At 40.8% G+C, this 17,473-nt stretch overlaps 1 protein-coding gene across 1 annotated transcript in view; it reads left to right on the forward strand.

Moving 5' to 3' along the window:
* The window catches only part of LOC121278836 (syndecan-2-like), a 102,528-nt gene extending 87,270 nt beyond the window's left edge, over positions 1-15,258 (forward strand). Inside the window, exons 3-4 of the mRNA XM_041189295.1 lie at positions 9,294-9,429; positions 15,083-15,258. Coding sequence (XP_041045229.1) covers positions 9,294-9,429; positions 15,083-15,258 — 312 coding nt within the window. The remainder of the gene's footprint in view (positions 1-9,293; positions 9,430-15,082) is intronic.
* Positions 15,259-17,473: the final 2,215 nt, after the last annotated feature.

The following is a 17,473-nucleotide window of genomic DNA, read 5'->3' on the forward strand; positions in this document are numbered from 1 at the left end:
ACTTCATCCTTGTTAATTATCCCTTATTTTAATATTCTTTCTATTTTCATATTTATGGCAACTTTGTGGCACATTAGCTTGATATTGGTGAACATAACAAAATTCATTTTGCACGTTATTGAAAAAATTAGAGGGAACATTGCCTCCAACCCTTTACTGCTCCATAATGTTAATTTTAATGTAAGCTTCTTTTAAAAAAGGTGGTGCAATTGAGTGTGTCATGACTGCTTGTGTTCTTGATATTAACTGCTTATTAATACTTTTAGACACATCAAAATGAGCTTCCTTCCACTGTTTAGTTAAATTTTTTTGTAAAGCTTGAGATTTTATCTGTAAAGTGTTCAAATTGAAGTTAAACTTTTAAGATTTCTCTTCTATCACTAAGAAACTACCTTCTTCAGAGCACAGAGGCACTGCTGCAGATGAGCCAATTTCTTCTTTATGCTTTATACCACTTGGCTGGCTTTAATTGTACTAGCGGTAAAACTGAAAATTGAAGGCAATAGTTCGATTTCTATTCAGTTTTCTGATGCAGGATATTCTGTTTGTATGCTTGGCTTATTACTTGCTTATAGCACTAATGAAATCTAATGCAATACCTTGGGCCCTTGGAAAAAGTTATATAAGAGGATAAATGAGCCATCCAAGTCAACAATACATAGCCTTAACAGTGGTTCCAGGTTTGAAATTCATATTTTGGCTGTTAGCAACATCATGCTTCTGTCCATCCATCGTAAGGCATCATGTCAATGGCCTGAAAACTGAATTTATTTTTTGAACATCTCTCCAGCAACACATGTTTTAATCTACTGCTAGACGTTGCACTTTCACAAAAGAAAGGTGGCGTCACATCTGCCATATTTTGATTAGGGCCTTAGGCACAATGATTATTTTCAATTCCTGCACCGGGCCTTGAGCTAACTCCCAAGTCTTGATTCAATATTACTGTAAGCTGTAGGAATGTCATCCCAGTTACTGGAGGTAATTAATTGACACCTTGTGCTGCTTTACCCTCAAAAGGCAAAAAGAACAAACTTGAAAATTTAGACAAGATCAGAGATGGGAGGAGTCTCAAAACACCAGGTGCTTTTTTTATTCCCTGCTCATCCTGTTTCTTCTTGTTGACATGAGCGGAAGTAGTATCTCGAGGATTAAAATCGTCTCACCTCAGCTACTGCATTTTCAATTTATCAGTAGGTAAGAAAGAACCTGTTGAAATTTCCATGATGAATTCTCTTTTGAGTAGAATCTAATTATGTTGCTTAGGTTTTGGCCCTCGAGGAATTATATCAGGCTTCCTTGCTGTCATGTTTTAACTGAGATTGAGGAATATTTTACCTTGTACTGATAGATGTTCAATGTAATCAGGCCTACAAAGTGCATCTTTCCAGTTTCTTAGGCTTGATGCAGTAGTAAATTATGTAATTTGGCCATCTTGTATTAACTGGAAGAATAGACTTCACAATACTGCCACCAAGTTCGAAGCGATATTTCTGTCTCTGCTGAAGGAGTCTTTTTTTGCTTTGGGGGCTAGGCAATAGCTGAAACGGTACTGTTCCTTCTACCAGATTCATTTCTTTGCTTCACTGAATTGTCCATTCAAAGGTAGCTCAATGCTTTTAGTAAACAACTACAACTTGTATTTGTATGGCACCTTTAACATAATTAACCATCCCAAGATGGTTCATAGAAGGTAAACAAAAATGCCTGATTACAGTACAGGGAGATTTAGTATGCTGAGAGTTGTTTAATGTAGAGAAGGAAACAGCACCTTGTATGTAAGCCTCGATAGACCCTTTTTCAGCAGCATTCAAGTTGGGACAAAAATGGCAAGTGTAAAAAAAAAACATGGTACTTTAGGTCAAAGCATATCTGTTCAAACATTTGTATTTTTAATGGATGGTCCTTACTGTACATCTATTGTGACAATAAATAGAGCTTTGGTGAATATTGAGATTGAAAGGTGCCAATAAAGGACAAGTTTTTTTTGAGTAGTTCTTGTCAATAGGTAAGATAAGGGGTTATTTGGGCGAATGATATGCAATTAACTTGCACTAGACCACTGAATGTGGCATCACTTGCATAGCCCTACATGATTGATTGTAGCTGCTTTTGATGAGGCTGAAGAATACAATTGGTATTTAAAAACATCTACGGGGCAAGCTTCAGCAGTTCCAAATAGGTTTCCAGGGATTTTGCCATGAAATGTGACCATGTGGAGCAGCAGCAATAAATGCCAGAAGAGAAGGGCATTGAGGCAGTGAAAACCCTATTAGCTGCCGAGTTATTGATTTGAATTCCAAGAGGGTAGTCCAGGTAGCTTTAATCATTTATCTGGATTCGTCAAAACAGGATGGAAGTGTTTTTTTAAAGTAGCTGGATTATAATGATGCAGTAACTTTTGTTTCTATTCAATATTTAAAGCTTTACACCACTCTTGTATATTTTGAATAAACTTTGATTTTAGAAAAGGTATATCATGTTCTTGCCATATTTATGGATTTATTGATCATTAGATATATAGTAAACAATTGTGGGACCTTTTAGTTAATTAGTGAAGTTTACTGTTCGGTTTAGTCTACCTAGACTGGAAGTATTGCTATCTCTATCAACCTGTGAAAAGGGTACAAAAACTTGTACTATAACTTATGGCTTTTCTCTTTGTTTTAAGGACCCCAATGGGAAGTGTGCATACAGATATTTGAAGGCAGCAGAACAAGTTGAAAAGGCTTTATAAAGCCAAGGATTGTGCATGCTTTATTTTTAAAGTAGAGGCATAGAGTCCAAAAGCAAGGGACATAACATAAATAGGAGCAGAAGTAGACCATTTGGCCCCTTGAGCCTACTCTGCCATTCGTGGTTGATCTGATCGTGGCTTTAAGTCCATTTTCCTGGCAGCCCCTCATAATCCTCAAACCCCTTGATCAAAAATCTGTCTAACTCAGCCTTGAATATTTTCTATGACCCAGTCTCCACTGCTCTCTGAGCTAGAGAATTCCAGAGATTCACAGCCCTCTGAGACGAGCAATTCTTCCAAGGAAGTTTGTAATGTAGACCTGACTTTTCAGTCAGGAGTCTATCCAGACTCCCAGGCACCAAGGCTCACAAACAACCTAAATGAAACTCAAACCACTTTTACCTTAACACACACAACGCATTCAACTTAAAAATTATACATTTTTCATAACACAAATTGTGTCCCTGACCAAGTCCCTATGGTTCCTCATGTCCCCTAAGCTAAGCTTTGGCACTTTCATGTCCCATAACCCACTATACATTATATAGAACAAATGAATCCTATCGTTTTTTTTTACAAAAGCACTTTTTAAAAAAAGTAATTCCTTACTTTCCATTCAGTTTTTTTAAAAAAAAGCCATTTCACTACAAGGCCTCAGTCTGCTGAGAGTCCTTCGCTTTACAAGACCCATACTTCAACTTTAAAGCATCAAAACCATCCAAGAAATTGCAAGCTGTAACAACACATTTTTGTGTATGGGCGGAGCGTGGTGTGGGTGAAAGAGAATAAATAACCTTTATTTTAAATTCTCGAAAGCTTGCTGCAGGAATTATTTAATTGGGACCCAAACTCTTGAGGGTGAGAACATTCATTCGTCACACCACATGGATACTGATGCCAAGCCTGAAGCACCAATCTCTGACTACATGAGAAATCCAGTTGTGACTACTGGCAGTTCAGGGTTTGTGTCCATTATTGACGCTGATATGTTCTGATGTCCGAATTACTTAGCAATATGGAAATTGTTTTTGCTGTGCAGAAGCATTGTGAGAGGATGAGGACAATTTGAGTGAAACCAGCAAGCAAATGGTGGTAGAGGAGCCAGCTCTCACGACAGCCGTGACATTGAATTGTGTGCGACTGCTGGCAACTCGACCATGGGTCCCGATGGAACTTTTTCTGCACTAAATAGTGTCGAAACTTTGAAGACAGATGTGCTGTCAGCAAGAAGCAAACAGCAATTATTGATTATTTGGTGAAATAACTGTACTTTGCTTTGTGCAGCTTGTACGGTACATGCATTTTAGAAAATTGGTGTTTTGTGACATTTTCCTAAGTGCTCCTGCACCTTAACAGTGTACTACTTCACTGAAACCACATGAAACATGGCTAATTTGCACCTCCAGCTAATTCAAATTACTGACTCCAGAAACTGAAGACTTGCATATGTAGAACACTTTTCATGACCTCAAACTATTCCAAACCTCTTTTGAAGTGTAATCATTGTTGTACTGTAGGGAAATTTCCATCCAGTAAGATTCTATAAACAGTAATGGGGAGAGCCTGTTTTTCATGGTATTGGTTGAAGGATAAATGTTGGTCACCAGAAAGCGTTGCTGTTCTGCAAATAGTACCATGGGAAAGGTTCATATTCGGCACAGTAATAGACTGTAATAGATAATAATCTCAGCCGTTCATCACATGAGGAGTTTCTCGAGTCAGAGTGCGAAGCTGAAATTTCTGTCAACATAATGACAGAAGTGGAGAAGTTTGTTGATGAGTGCAGTGTGCCACACTATTTCCGACTCCACTGATACTGAAGCAATTCTTGCCTGCATGGAGCAAGACCTGGACAACTTTGAGGCTTAGGCTGGGGCATGGCATGGGTATTACTGGCACACAACTTCTGGACAGTGATCATCTCCAAGAGAGGCTCAAACTGCCTACAGTTGACATTCACTTGCATTATCATCATTGCATTCCCCACCATCACCATCCTAGGGGTGGTCACCATTGACTAGAAACTTTACTGCACCAGTTGCATAAAGATTTTGGCTCCAAGAGCAGGGCAAAGGTGGGGTATTCTGGCCAAAACCTGTCCTCCATGTACAAAGCAGAAGCCACCAGTGTGATGGAATACCCGCCACTTGCCTGGATGTGAGTGAAGCTCCAACAGCACTCAAGAAGCTCAACACTACCCAAGACAAAACCGCCTACTTGATTAGCAGCCCATCCACCACCTTAAAGATTCACTCCTTCCACCACCAGTGCACTGTGGCAGCAAGATGCACTGCAGCAACTTGCCAAGGCATCTCAAAAACCCGTGATTTCTACCACCTAGAAGGATGAGGGCAGAAAGCACATGGAAAACAGCACCACCTCCAAGATCCCCTACAAATTGTACACCATAACAACTTAGAAATATATCACCATTCCTTCATCATTGAGTCAAAACCCTGGAATTCCCTGCCTAACAGCACTGTGAATGTATCTCCAATAGCTGAACGTAATAGTTGATGGTGGCTCATTGCCACATTCTTGAGGGCAATAAATGCTGGCCTTGCCAACGATGCCCACATCTCATGAATAAAAGAAAATTACTTCTAGGTGATATCTATATATGTTTTGTCTTAATCTAAGACCCACTAATAATAGGTATAATTTTTAGAAATTAAAAACTGAATACTGCAATCCTGAACAGCTACCTCTGGAAATAGTCGGAAACAGACAAATATTAACTCTGAAGCAGAGACCCAGTCTCCTCAATATCTAAGGTGTCTTTTCTGCCTTCCAATGTTGAGCTTCAGTCAAAGAACATCATCCAGCATTTGTATATCAAAACATCTTGAATTGCAGTCAATTCTCAATGAGTACTAAGCATCCCCGACACTTTACTCCTGTGGTTCACCAGCAGAGCAGCAACATCATGAAAGCATTGAAGTGCCTTTCAATTTTCCAATTAGCAGAGAAAAGTGCAGTTTAGCTGGATTTAGTATAGTGTTTCGGGTAATCTCTTCAGAGATTTCATCAATTTTTGTACTGCTTCAAGCTTTGAATTTTCATCCTTATTTGTTTCCACGTCTCACAGCTGTTCAGAATGATCCTGAGACCTGCATTTCCTCTTCGGGGTTATTGTATTTAGGGGAGGGTGAAGGGGTTGGCATAGGGGTTTGAAGAGGCTATGGCGTGGTGGGTGTGTGGGGCCTTAACTTGGTCTCAGAGGCATGAGGAGAACCTTCTGAACTTGCCTTTTAAAAGGTTCCATCATGCAGACTATGGCTCATGACTCCTCTGAGGGGCCCTGAACCACAACTCTTTTTTTTTATATTTAAAAAAAACCTAGCCCGGTCCTAAGAAAATTAGAGGAGTAGGATATGCCTGGCTCCGCATTGGAGCTGGACAGGTCAGGGGTGCCAGGTACTGGCTTTTGACAGGAACCAGCCCGTACCCTTTAAAGGCGCCCCTGAAAATCAGTCCGGGAATGGAGTTGGGAATCCCGGAATCAGGATCCACCTGTCACTTTTAATGACTCCCGAGTCATCCCGACTTGGTGAAAATTTAGGCCATGTGACTCATAAATGTTAATATGCTAAAAAATAAATAGGAGTCCCATTGCTGGTGCATGTGCTGGAAGCCTTTGTGGGCAGGTTGTGACGCCTGGCAGGCGTTGCAACTGATTTCATGCACATCTTCGAAACTTAGCACGGACGTTCAGTGCAGTCCAATTGCTGCTCAGCTGTGCAAGGATTCGCCCAACTCGCGCTATTTAAAGAAACAGCCATCCGACTTGCAAATTTTAAGTGCTTTTAACTTCAGTTATTGCAGAGTTTGGGGAAGTATGGTTTTACAAGGTGCTGTGGTGAGTTGCTGGATTTAGCAGGGAATGCTGAGGCATCCATATAAGGAGAAACAGGATTTGGTGACCTGTCTACATTCAGGCGACAACAGGTATGGGGATTATAGTTTTGCCTCTGGGTCTGCAACATAACAGACAAATGGAGCTGCAGAGAAGGGAGGATCTACAGACAGGGAGGAGGCTCTACACAGAATGCCTTACCCACCATGGATTTTTAAGTACTTCTCCCATCTCCATATCCACCCGAAGCAATGTCCGAGGTGCCTGAGATTGACTGACTAAGAACGTGACTACAGAACTGTGCTGCCTTGCTCAACAGGACGTGCAGCCTCACCAGTGCAAGGATGGTGCTGCCAGTGCCCATCAAGGTCACCGTCGCTGTAAACTTTGACTCGACTGGATCCTTCCAGATGGGAGCTGTTGACATAGCAAACATATCCTGGCGGCCACAACTGCATTAGGGAGATGGGGTCCCTATATGCAAAGTGAGAAGATTTCATTGTATTGTCTCAAAAGCAGATGCAAGCAGGATTAGAGGATGTGAGGCTTTGGTAAAATAATGGGATTCCCAAAGGTACAAGGATCCATCGATTGCACGCATGTAATTTTGAATGTCACATGTCAACAGGGAGCAATGCACAAACCGGTGAAAAAAGCATTGCATCCAGTTCTGGTCACAACAATTTAGGAAGGATGTGAGGTCCTTGATAATGTGCAGAGGATATGGACCAGAATGGCTCCAGGGATAAGGGATTTTAAATACAAGGTTAGTTTAGGGGTTGCTCTCCTTGGAGCAAAGGGGATTGAGGGAAGTTTTAATAGAGGTGTACAAATCTGACTGGTTTGGAAAAATCTGTTCCCATCTGCTATGGTAAAAGGACTAGGGGACCCAAATTTTAGGTTTTGGGCAAGAGATGCAGGGGAATGTGAGGTGGACATGTTTTGTGCAGCGAATGGTAATGACCTGGAACTCGCTGCCCAAGACAATAGTGGAAGAAAAACAATCGATTTCGAAAGGAAATTGGATGGACACGTAAAGGAAATAAACCTGCAGGGCTGCGGACATCAAGAAGGGGAGTGGGACTGATTGATCCATGCTGGCTCCCTGCATAGTAATCCAGTGGGCTGACTAGCTGCCTCCTGTGCTGTACATGACTCCTATGAATGACTGCTATCTTGGCAGCAGGCGCGATTTCTTCATCCTGATGCAGTCAGTGATTCCCATTATCTTTGGGCCAATACAAAGCATCAGAGTGTCTGTCTGTCTGGGGACAAGGAGTATCTATTTTACATACATACATACAGCTGATACCCTGCCCGTTGCCACCAGATCTTGAGGATAACGGATGGACAATGAGAACCATGCTGCCACAGAAACCTCGTGGATCAGTTCATCAGTGTTCTAATGCAATGCTTTCACTGCATGGACTGCTTATACCATCAGCAGCTGGTATTTCATGCCAGATAGCAGGATGAGGGTGAGGTTGGAGCTAAGAAGGGCCGCAAGGTGGGAAAACATCATCCTCCATGTTCTCGGCAGCACGAGATGCAACAGGCTTGTTTGCAGCCGGCCCCACGATGCGGAGGACCACCTTTTCCCTAAGGCTCAAGAAATGCAGCTCTGCCTTGCAGCCCCCCCAAATCAGATCTGCTCTGGTTTCTGCATTTGTGTGCATCCTTGTTTTGGTCATTGTGTTGCACTGTTTGGGTGATATGCCTGCTACATTGAATAGCTAGAGGTATGTGGAGGGTGCAAGAGATGAGTCTGAGGCTGGTATCATTAAAGGTATGTGAAGCAATTGAATGATGGGCCTGAATGCTAGGGACTGTTGCTGGTGGAGTGATGCTGGTGTGGTGCACTGAGTAATGAGGGGTTGGTGATGTCATGTGGTGATCACTGACATTGGCTGCCTGCATGAGGTAACTGAACTTCTTGCAGCACTGCTGCCAGGCTCTCTGGCCTAGACTCCATGAATTGACCTCCCTAGCTCCCTACTCTCACTCCCTTTTTGGAGGGTGTTCCTGAAGGGTCTCCTGTCCCCTGGCGGAAACATGGCCGCTCCTGGCAAACTCCATTTCAGAAAGACCTCAAGTGCCTCATCCATGAACTTCAGTCTTCTCTGTTCCCTGGTGTTCCATTTGTTCAGCTTCCTCCATAAGTGCCACAGGCAGTCAGCAGCAGCTTCCTTTTAAGAAGGCACTTGCGCCTTTGAGATGCAGGTTAGCTGGAACGTTTACTAGGGCCCCTGTGGAGCATTCAGCCATCCATCAGCAAAGGTCATGCTCCAACAGGACTGGATGCAGGCAGATCGCAAGGCACTCTCCCCATGCCCAGAACAGGAGGAAACAGATTTTTAGCCTGTAATCCCTTGCAGCATGTCAAAAAAACTACTTGTAATGCAAAAATTATGGTTTTGAAAAGTTGTGTTGGCCGTTTTTTTTATAAGGACCATACCAAAAGGCTACAATCGATGCAACTAGAGAGAACCTGCAAAGTTGTGCCTCTTTCTTAAGTAACATTTTGTAGGAATATAGGAAACATGCATTTAATTTATTTTATTCTCCATTACCATTTCATAATTGACTAGCAAGCTTCTTGATGTGTGACAATAGAAACTTAATTTGTCTTATGTGCAAATAATACCCGATGCTGTTAGGGTTTTGAATTTTTAAAAAATCCATCTTTTTTTTGTATTATAGAGGCAGTCAGTCTCAGCAACAAAAATGCCATGGCCTGAGGAATTCTATCTTGAACAGTCTTTTGAGAATGAGCCCATTGAGTCTGGAAATTGGCCAGTTGACGACGATGATTATGATAATTCTGGATCAGGCTCAGGTAAGCGGATAGCAGCACACTATTTCCTTTTTTTGGCAAGGTTAAAATAAAAAGCCGAGATGTTGAAGTTTTTGGTATCCGTTTTCATGGTGGAAGAGACTAGGGGCATCCCGATTAATGGTGAAAAATCAAAGTCAAGAGGCAATAGGGAGGAATTTAAAACTGAAGAACAAATGGGAATAAAGGCTGGCAAGTCCTCTGGTCTTGGTGACCTAACCGTGGAGCCTTAAAAGAAGTGGCAGCAGAGATGGTGAATGCATTGGTTGTAATCTTCCAAAATTCCAGATTGGAAAATCACAAATGTATAAAGGCCTCCATTCAAGAAAGAGAGGGGGCAGAAAACAAGGAACTATAGACCAGTTAGCCTAACATTTGTCATTGAGAGAATGATGAAATCCACTACTAAATAATTAGTAATATTCATAACGAGCAGAGTCAAATGGTCATATGAAAGGAGAGTCATGTTTGACTAATTTATTATTTGAGAATGTAACAAACAGGGTGAATAAAGGAGAGCCAGGAGATGTAGTTCTTTATTCTCTAATGGGATGTGGGTGTCGCTGGCAAGGCCATCCCTAAATGCCCTTGAACTGACCTGAGCTAAGTCCTTTTAGAGGGCAGTTAAGAGTTGACCACATTACTGTGGATTTGAAGTTACTTGTAGGCCAGACCAGGTAAGGAAGGCAGATTTCCTTCCCTAAAAGACATTAATGAAACAGATGGGTTTTTACAACAATCGCTTACAGACACTAGCTTTATATTCCAGATTTATTCATTGAATTTAAATTCCACTAGCTGCTGTGGATTTGAACCCACGTTCCAAGAATATTAGCCTGGGTCTCTTGATCACCAGTCCAATGACATTACCACTACGCCACATCTCCCCTATGTAATTTATGTGGATTTCCAAAGAACATTTGATAAGGTGCCACATAAAAGATTATACACAAGATAAGAGCTTGTGGTGCTGGGGGTAATATGGATAGAGGATTGGCTAACTAGCAGGAAACAGTCTGGTTAAAAGGGTCATTTTCAAGTTAGCAAACTAACTGATGGGGTTTACTGGGGTCATTGCTGGGGCCTCAAATATTTACTTTCTATGTTAATGGTTTGGGTGAAGGGACAACGTGTATTAGTCAAATTTGCCGATGACAGAAAAATAGGAAAGCAAATTGTGAGGAGAGGGTCTGCAAAGGGATTTAGATAGGTTAAGTGAGTGAGAAAAAATTTGGCTGTTGGCAAATGTGAGGTTGTCCACTTTGGCAAGAACAGAAAAGCAGAATATTGTTTGTGGAAAGTGACTGCAGAATGCAGCATTGTCCTGTTCGTGAATTGCAAAAAGTTAGCACACAGGTACAGCAAGTAATTCAGAAGGCAAATGGAATGTTGGCCTTTTTGTAAGGGGGGGTGGAGTTTAAAAGTAGGGAAGTTGTGCTACAACTGTACAGGATGTTGGGCATCTAGAGTGTCTACGATGTTGCGTACTGTGTTGATCTTTAGCAGGGATATACTTGGATTGGAGGCAGTTCAGAGAAGGTCCAGTTGGTTGATTCCTGGGATGAAGAAAGGCTAAGGAGGTTGGGCCTATACTTATTGGAGTTTAGTGGAATGAGAGGTGATCTTATTGAAATATCTAAGACCCTGAGGGGACTTGACAGGGCAGATGCTGAGAGGATGTTTCCCTTCGTGGGGAAACCTAGAACTGGGGGCACAGTTTCAAAATAAGGGGTTGCTAAAGACTGAAATGAGGAGGAATTTCTTCTGAGGGTCATTGATCTTTGAAATTCTCTACCCCAGAGAGCAGTGGAGGCTGGGTCATTGAATACTCCATAAGGGGGCTGGCAGGAAAATGGAGTTAAGGCCACAATCGAATAGCCAAGCAAGCTCCAGAGGCTGAATAGCTTCCTCCTGCTTCTGATTCTTATCTTATTTCAGTGGCAATTCAAGAAAATCTCACAATAGCCAATAAACTCTCTCCTCTTTCTGATGTTGAAATCCAACCATCAGTAAATAAAGAATGATGAAAATTGACTTCTCTGATATGCGAGGTTAGATTCTGATTTTATAATTATTTTATGTCCCAGAAAATGACTACAAAATTAAGTTGTTTTCAGTTTCAACAATTTTGCAGAGGTTTTTTTTTCTCTGTGAAGAAATGAGTTTGTGGAAAGGTTTCAGTGGGAAACGATGATGCATGAACCACAAGCTGAATTTGTCTGTGTGGGTTTTAATTCAAATATTAAATTATTACTCAAAACCAACTCCTCAAGATATCTTCCGTTTCTGTTTCCTGTGTGGCAGCAAGCTAAATTGACAGGTGGGAAAACCAGGTCAGGTCAGAGGCTGCGGCCGCAAACCCTTAGGATGATCCCTGGCCATTTGGAGGAGATCAGGTTACAGACCCGGAATGAGGGTGGTTGTTGGCTTTGATCACGGAGACTGCGTGTCAGGGCTTGGTCTGGTGGGGGTGGAGGTCGCTGATCGTGGCAAGGGTTGGAGAGAGACTGCAATCAGCAGAAGGGTGGATTAAGGCTTGTTGGAAGGGCCTGGGTAAACCTGGTCAACTACCAGTTAGATTTAAATCCGGCTTCTAATTGCGCTGTCAGCCTGATTTAAACATGTTAATAGAAATGTTTGAAAGCCATTTTGGGCTCACCCATGATCTCTTCAGTACAATCATGGAGGGGTAGTTAATATCAAGGCACTTGTTTCTGATCCATGTCATATAACTAGGCTCAATAGTGTGAAAACTGTTCATTTTGTATGATGAACCAATAGTTCAGCATTCACAATTCAGCAAATAATAGCAGAGTTGCTTTGACTCAGAAATATTTGACTTGCCAAAGCTATCGCGAGTATTTTTCAACAGACAAAATTCTTTCAACCCAAAATAGAGGACAATAAGTGTCACTTATGCCCATCTTTCCTTTTGAATCTTTGCAAATACACCAATTTATCTTTGTGCAAAATTTTCAGCCTGTTACATTTTTATTGTGCAACCTTTACCTCTGAAACAACATTTTATAGGATTATTAAATCTTGTTAAGCAGTGATCATATATAATTGCATAATGCTGGATATTTTGAAGATGTTTGCATTTGTTGATTAATCTGACACTAGAGAAAATTTCCAACTCCAAACTTCACTGTGAAATTACAAAATGCAGTAGACTTGATCACCCTCTTCCCCAAACCTTCCACCTGCTGAATTAGGTTTGAATTTTTTCTATTCATTCACGGGATGTGGGGGCAAAGTGCAGCCTCAGGGAGATCGCTTACACTTTGAAAAATATGAAAAATAGAAGAAAAAAAGTTCCCTAACATGTCCCCCTCATGTGACCGTGTCACATGAGATGGGACATGTTCATAATTTACATAATAACTTTCTTAAACTTTTTAAAACCTGACATGAAACCTCATCCCACCAGTGGATGAGGTTTCATGTTTTATCTGTTGGCCGCCGTGGCTCCTGGCCTGCCCGCTGATCTTGAGGTCGGACGGGCAGGTTCTTTTAATTGTATAATTGATCCTGTCAATGGCCTCAATTGGCCATTGATAGGTCGACGCGCCCACAGCTGATTTTGCTGCGGGCCCGCCTTCCTGAAAATTTAAATGGACCGGGATGGCGTCAGGGGTTCCGTCTGACGTCATCCCGCGTAATTTTACGAGTTGGCGAGTGGGCCCTGCCCCCTGCTCGCCGACGGCAAAATTCTGCCCTTAAAGTGAGAGGGCATATTAATTCAATATGAATTGAAGCTCAAGGCTCCTCTCCCAGCCTGAGGCTCACACTAGCCTGGTTCTACAATCCAGTTGCTGGTCCCACCACAGCCTGTCTTTTGGCAGAGAATTGGATGACAGTCGTCCAGGGAGGTTGATCTTGGTGTGCGCAGAGGAGCATTGGCTAGAATTGGGACAAGTGGTTTAACTGTTGGATCTCTGATTGCTCCTCAGTGTAAGTGGGCTGAAGACTCTGTACTGCTTTGCTGTGCTGAGGACTGATATTTTCCATCAGATTAAAGCGCAAGTAAGACTTTTGAGGTGGACATCAGGTCTATGAGGCTCGATGGGGAAATCTGTGCGAGTTGGCAAGTTTGTATGCCTGTTAACATTCTGCAAGAAATTGTTACCTTAGTGACTTAACATATATATGGTTTTCTTGAGAGCTGCTAAAGCACTTGTTTCATTTTCTTTCAATATTGGCATGCTTATATTCCTATGAGGATAGGAAATATTAATTAAATATAATTTTAGAGGCAAGACAAGTTCATAAAGCTCTTTTTTTAAAGCTTATGAGATTCTGGGCTTTAAGCAGAGAGTACAAAAGCAAGGAAGGTACCTTGAACCTTTATAAAACACTAAATAGGCCTCAGCTAGTGTCTAATTCTGGGCACCACATTTCAGGAAGGATTTAGGGTGTCGAAGATATTTACTAGAATGCTACCAGGGATTCAGGACTTCAATTATGTGGAGAAAGTAGAGAAGCTGGATTGTAGAGAAGCAGAGAGTATTCCCAACATTCTCTCTCTTTCAGAATTCCAGCATCTGCAGCATTTTGTATTAAAGTTAGGGGAGACTGCATAAAAATGTTCAAAACGAAAGTCAGTAACTAGAGGATACAGATTCGAAATAATTGCCAAAATACTCAGGGGAAATGAGAATTTTTTTTTGCACTTAGAGTTATGATTTGAAATGCACTGTTCGAAGAGGTGGAAGCAGATTCAACAGTAACTTCTGAAAAGGGATTGGATATATACTTCAAAATGAGAAATTTGCAGGCTATGGGGAAAGAGCAGGAGAGTGAGACAGTTGGGGAGTCGGAATTGGAGTGATGGCCAGATGGCCTCCTATGCTGCATGATTCTATGATGAATTGAGTTCTGACTTCTGACTGAAAAGCTTGTTGATTTTTCTCATCAAACAATAACTTCATTACAGAAATGAACAGGATGATGATATTGATGATATGAGTTCTAACCTTTAAATCTGCATGGCATGCCAGAAGTTCCCAACAAATGTGTGCTTTGAGCTGGCATGCAAGGACCAAAAACACCGAGTTCAATTTATAACCAAAGCATTTCTTGTACTCATACTGGGTTTTACAAAATGAATTTTCCATATGACGTTTTTTTTCCCCCAGTTAGCTCTAACATGAGTAGGAATTTTTGTGTGGTTTTTTTCACATTGTTACTTCTAACTTACCCCCACAGAAAGTTGCTCCCAAGGAGTTTTGAAAAGCTAACTGAAAAATTTTAATAACCATTTTTAAATTTACAGCTTTGTGTGCCAAATTATATAATTTAATTATGTTGTGGTTCGTGTTTTAGTGGCTGAGGTGAAAAAAAAGGTCGTGATGTGTTTGGGAAATACAGTGTGGGATTAGTCATATAGTGTGGTGTGTAGGATAAATGAGCCAACAGCCATTATAGGAATGGACAGCTGTGAAGGGGAGGTGCTTGTCCCGATTCTATAAGAATCAGATGTTCAGTCTTAATTTGCAATCATTTCTGATCATGGACTCGGTGACAGGTCTGCCAAGTTTGTTACGTTTGTGCAAGTAGGAACATTCCTTAAATAAAAACAATCCCAGTTTCAAATTTAATTGTTACGATAGACATTTTTTTGAATATATGTTGAGATGACATTTCTCTTCCACAGGGAATTTTGAAACTAAGGTACAAATGGTCACCTATAATCCTGCACAAGTGAACCCAGACGTCAAACCAACTAGTGGTGCACCTAAATCAGTAACTATGGGAATAGATCCAACCACACAGAAAAAGATGGGCAGGAAGCCTACCCGAACAGAGGCAAGTAAACACAACATGGTTTAACGGAATGTTTTCAGATTTATAATGTACTTTGTAAAGATCAGTATCTTTTTTGCGAGAGCTGTCAGTTTTCTTTATTGTCAGTATATGTGGTCATGCACTGCAGTAAAATGTATTTATAATGAAAGTTCCTAGCTTTTTTTTCTCGCTATCCCACCCCTTTTCCATACTATATTACAGTACCCTACAGCGCATTGTGGATTAACTACGTTTTCTGTTTTGTCAGGTTTGTATTTGTTACTTTTGTAATTTTTTTTAAATCATTCTGTTCTTGCTTTTTTTTGTTTTTTTATTATTAACTATCTTTTCTTGAACTCATTTCTCTTTCACGGATTTTTTAAATATACCAATAATTCTTTTTCCTACATGAATTTTATTGTTTCTATACTTTGTTGGAATCATCCAACCACGATACAGAGTGCATTTCTGGTTTGGTAATCTCACATTTTTTATTTTGGTTTTTTTGTGTTTCTATTTTTTTTATTGTTTATGTCTTTTTGTCAGTATTTTTTTGTTTTTTTTATTAGTCCTCTTTTTTTTCCTCGTATTATTCTTTTGATTCTTTTTCTTTTTTACATTTTTGCTATTCTCATTTACTTTTCATTCTTTATTCTCTATCTCTATTCTTTTTCTTTTTGATCGTCCTCTTGTGTGTTGGTTCTCTCTTCTTCTTTTATCCTCGTTTTGCGTATTTTCATGGATTTTTTTCTTTTCTTCCTCTTCTTCTTTGGGTAAATCCTTTCTTCCTTTATTGTTGTTTTTGGTTATATATCTTTTTTGTTCTTTTGTTATTACATTTACGAAACTTTATTTATCTATTTTTGGTTTTTTTTTGATTTTAGTTATCATTTTTCGGATTATTACTGGATGTGTGAGCAAATTGTATCTTACAGTTTGTTACATGCATTTAGCATAGACACTTAGAGTCGTATTGACTTTGATTGAGCCATGAGTAAAGTGTGTCCCATTGATTTTCCAGGTGCTTGCAGGTGCAGCTTGTTTTCTCATGCTTCCATCACAGAATCATAGAGCGTCATAAACATACTTACAGAATTATATCGAAGGATACTTGTGGGTTATAAATTTTGAATTTAAAACAAAATTATTTTAGAAGCCATTTTTATTGATTGTAATCCAATTGGCTTGATGGAACAGTGACATGTGTATTTTTACATAGACACATAGAATTAGGAGCAAGAGTAAGCCATTTGGTTCCTCGAGCCTGCTCCAGCATTTGTTAAAGCCATGGCTGATTTGATTTGTGCCCTCAACTCTTAATTTCCATCTACCTCCTTCAGCTACCAAGAATTCATCTAACTCAGCCTTAAAAATATTCAATGACCCTGCTTCCACTTGCTGTCTGGTGAAGAGAATTCCACATACTAATGATTCTCAGAAAAAAAATTTCTCCCTTCCATCTTAAATGAGACACCCCTTATTTTTAACCTATGTCCATAGTTCTGGTATCTCCCACAAGGAGAAATGTCCTCTTTTAAAATTATTTCACAGGATGTGGACGCCACTGGCTAGGCCAGCATTTATTGCCCATCCATAATTGCCCTTGAGAAGGGGGTGGTGTGCCATTTTGAACTGCTACAGTCTATGTGGAGTAGGTACACCCACAGTGCTGTTAAGGAGGGAATTCCAGGATTTTGACTCAGTGACAGTGAAGGAACACCGAGATATCTCCAAGTTAGGGTGATGTTTGGCTCAGGGGAATTTGTAGATGGTGGTGTTCCCATGCATCTGCTGCACTTGTCCTTCTAGGTAGTAGAGGTCATGGATTTGGAAGGTGCTATTGAAGGATCCTTTGAGTTGCTGCAGTGCATCTTGTAGATGGTATACACTACTGCCACCAGTGGTGGAGGTATTAGATGTTGAAGGTGGTGGATGGGGTGCCAATCAAGCGGCTGCTTTACCTTTGGTGTCGAGTTTCTTGTGTTGTTGGAGCTGCGTTCGTCCAGGCAATTGGAGTGTGTTTCATCACACCCCTGACTTGTGCCTTGCAGATGGTGGACAAGCTTTGGGGAGTCAGGTGGTGAGTTACTCGCCACAGAATTCCTAGCCTCTGACCTGCTCTTGTAGTCAACAGTATGTATATGGCTGGTCCAGTTCTGTTTCTGGTCAATGGGAACTCCCCCCAGGATATTGATAATGGGGGATTCAGCGATGGTAATGCCATTGAATGTCATGGGGTGATGGTTAGAATTTACCTTGT

This window comes from Carcharodon carcharias, chromosome 6 (genome assembly GCF_017639515.1).
Source record: "Carcharodon carcharias isolate sCarCar2 chromosome 6, sCarCar2.pri, whole genome shotgun sequence".
Classification (NCBI taxonomy): Eukaryota; Metazoa; Chordata; class Chondrichthyes; order Lamniformes; family Lamnidae; genus Carcharodon; species Carcharodon carcharias.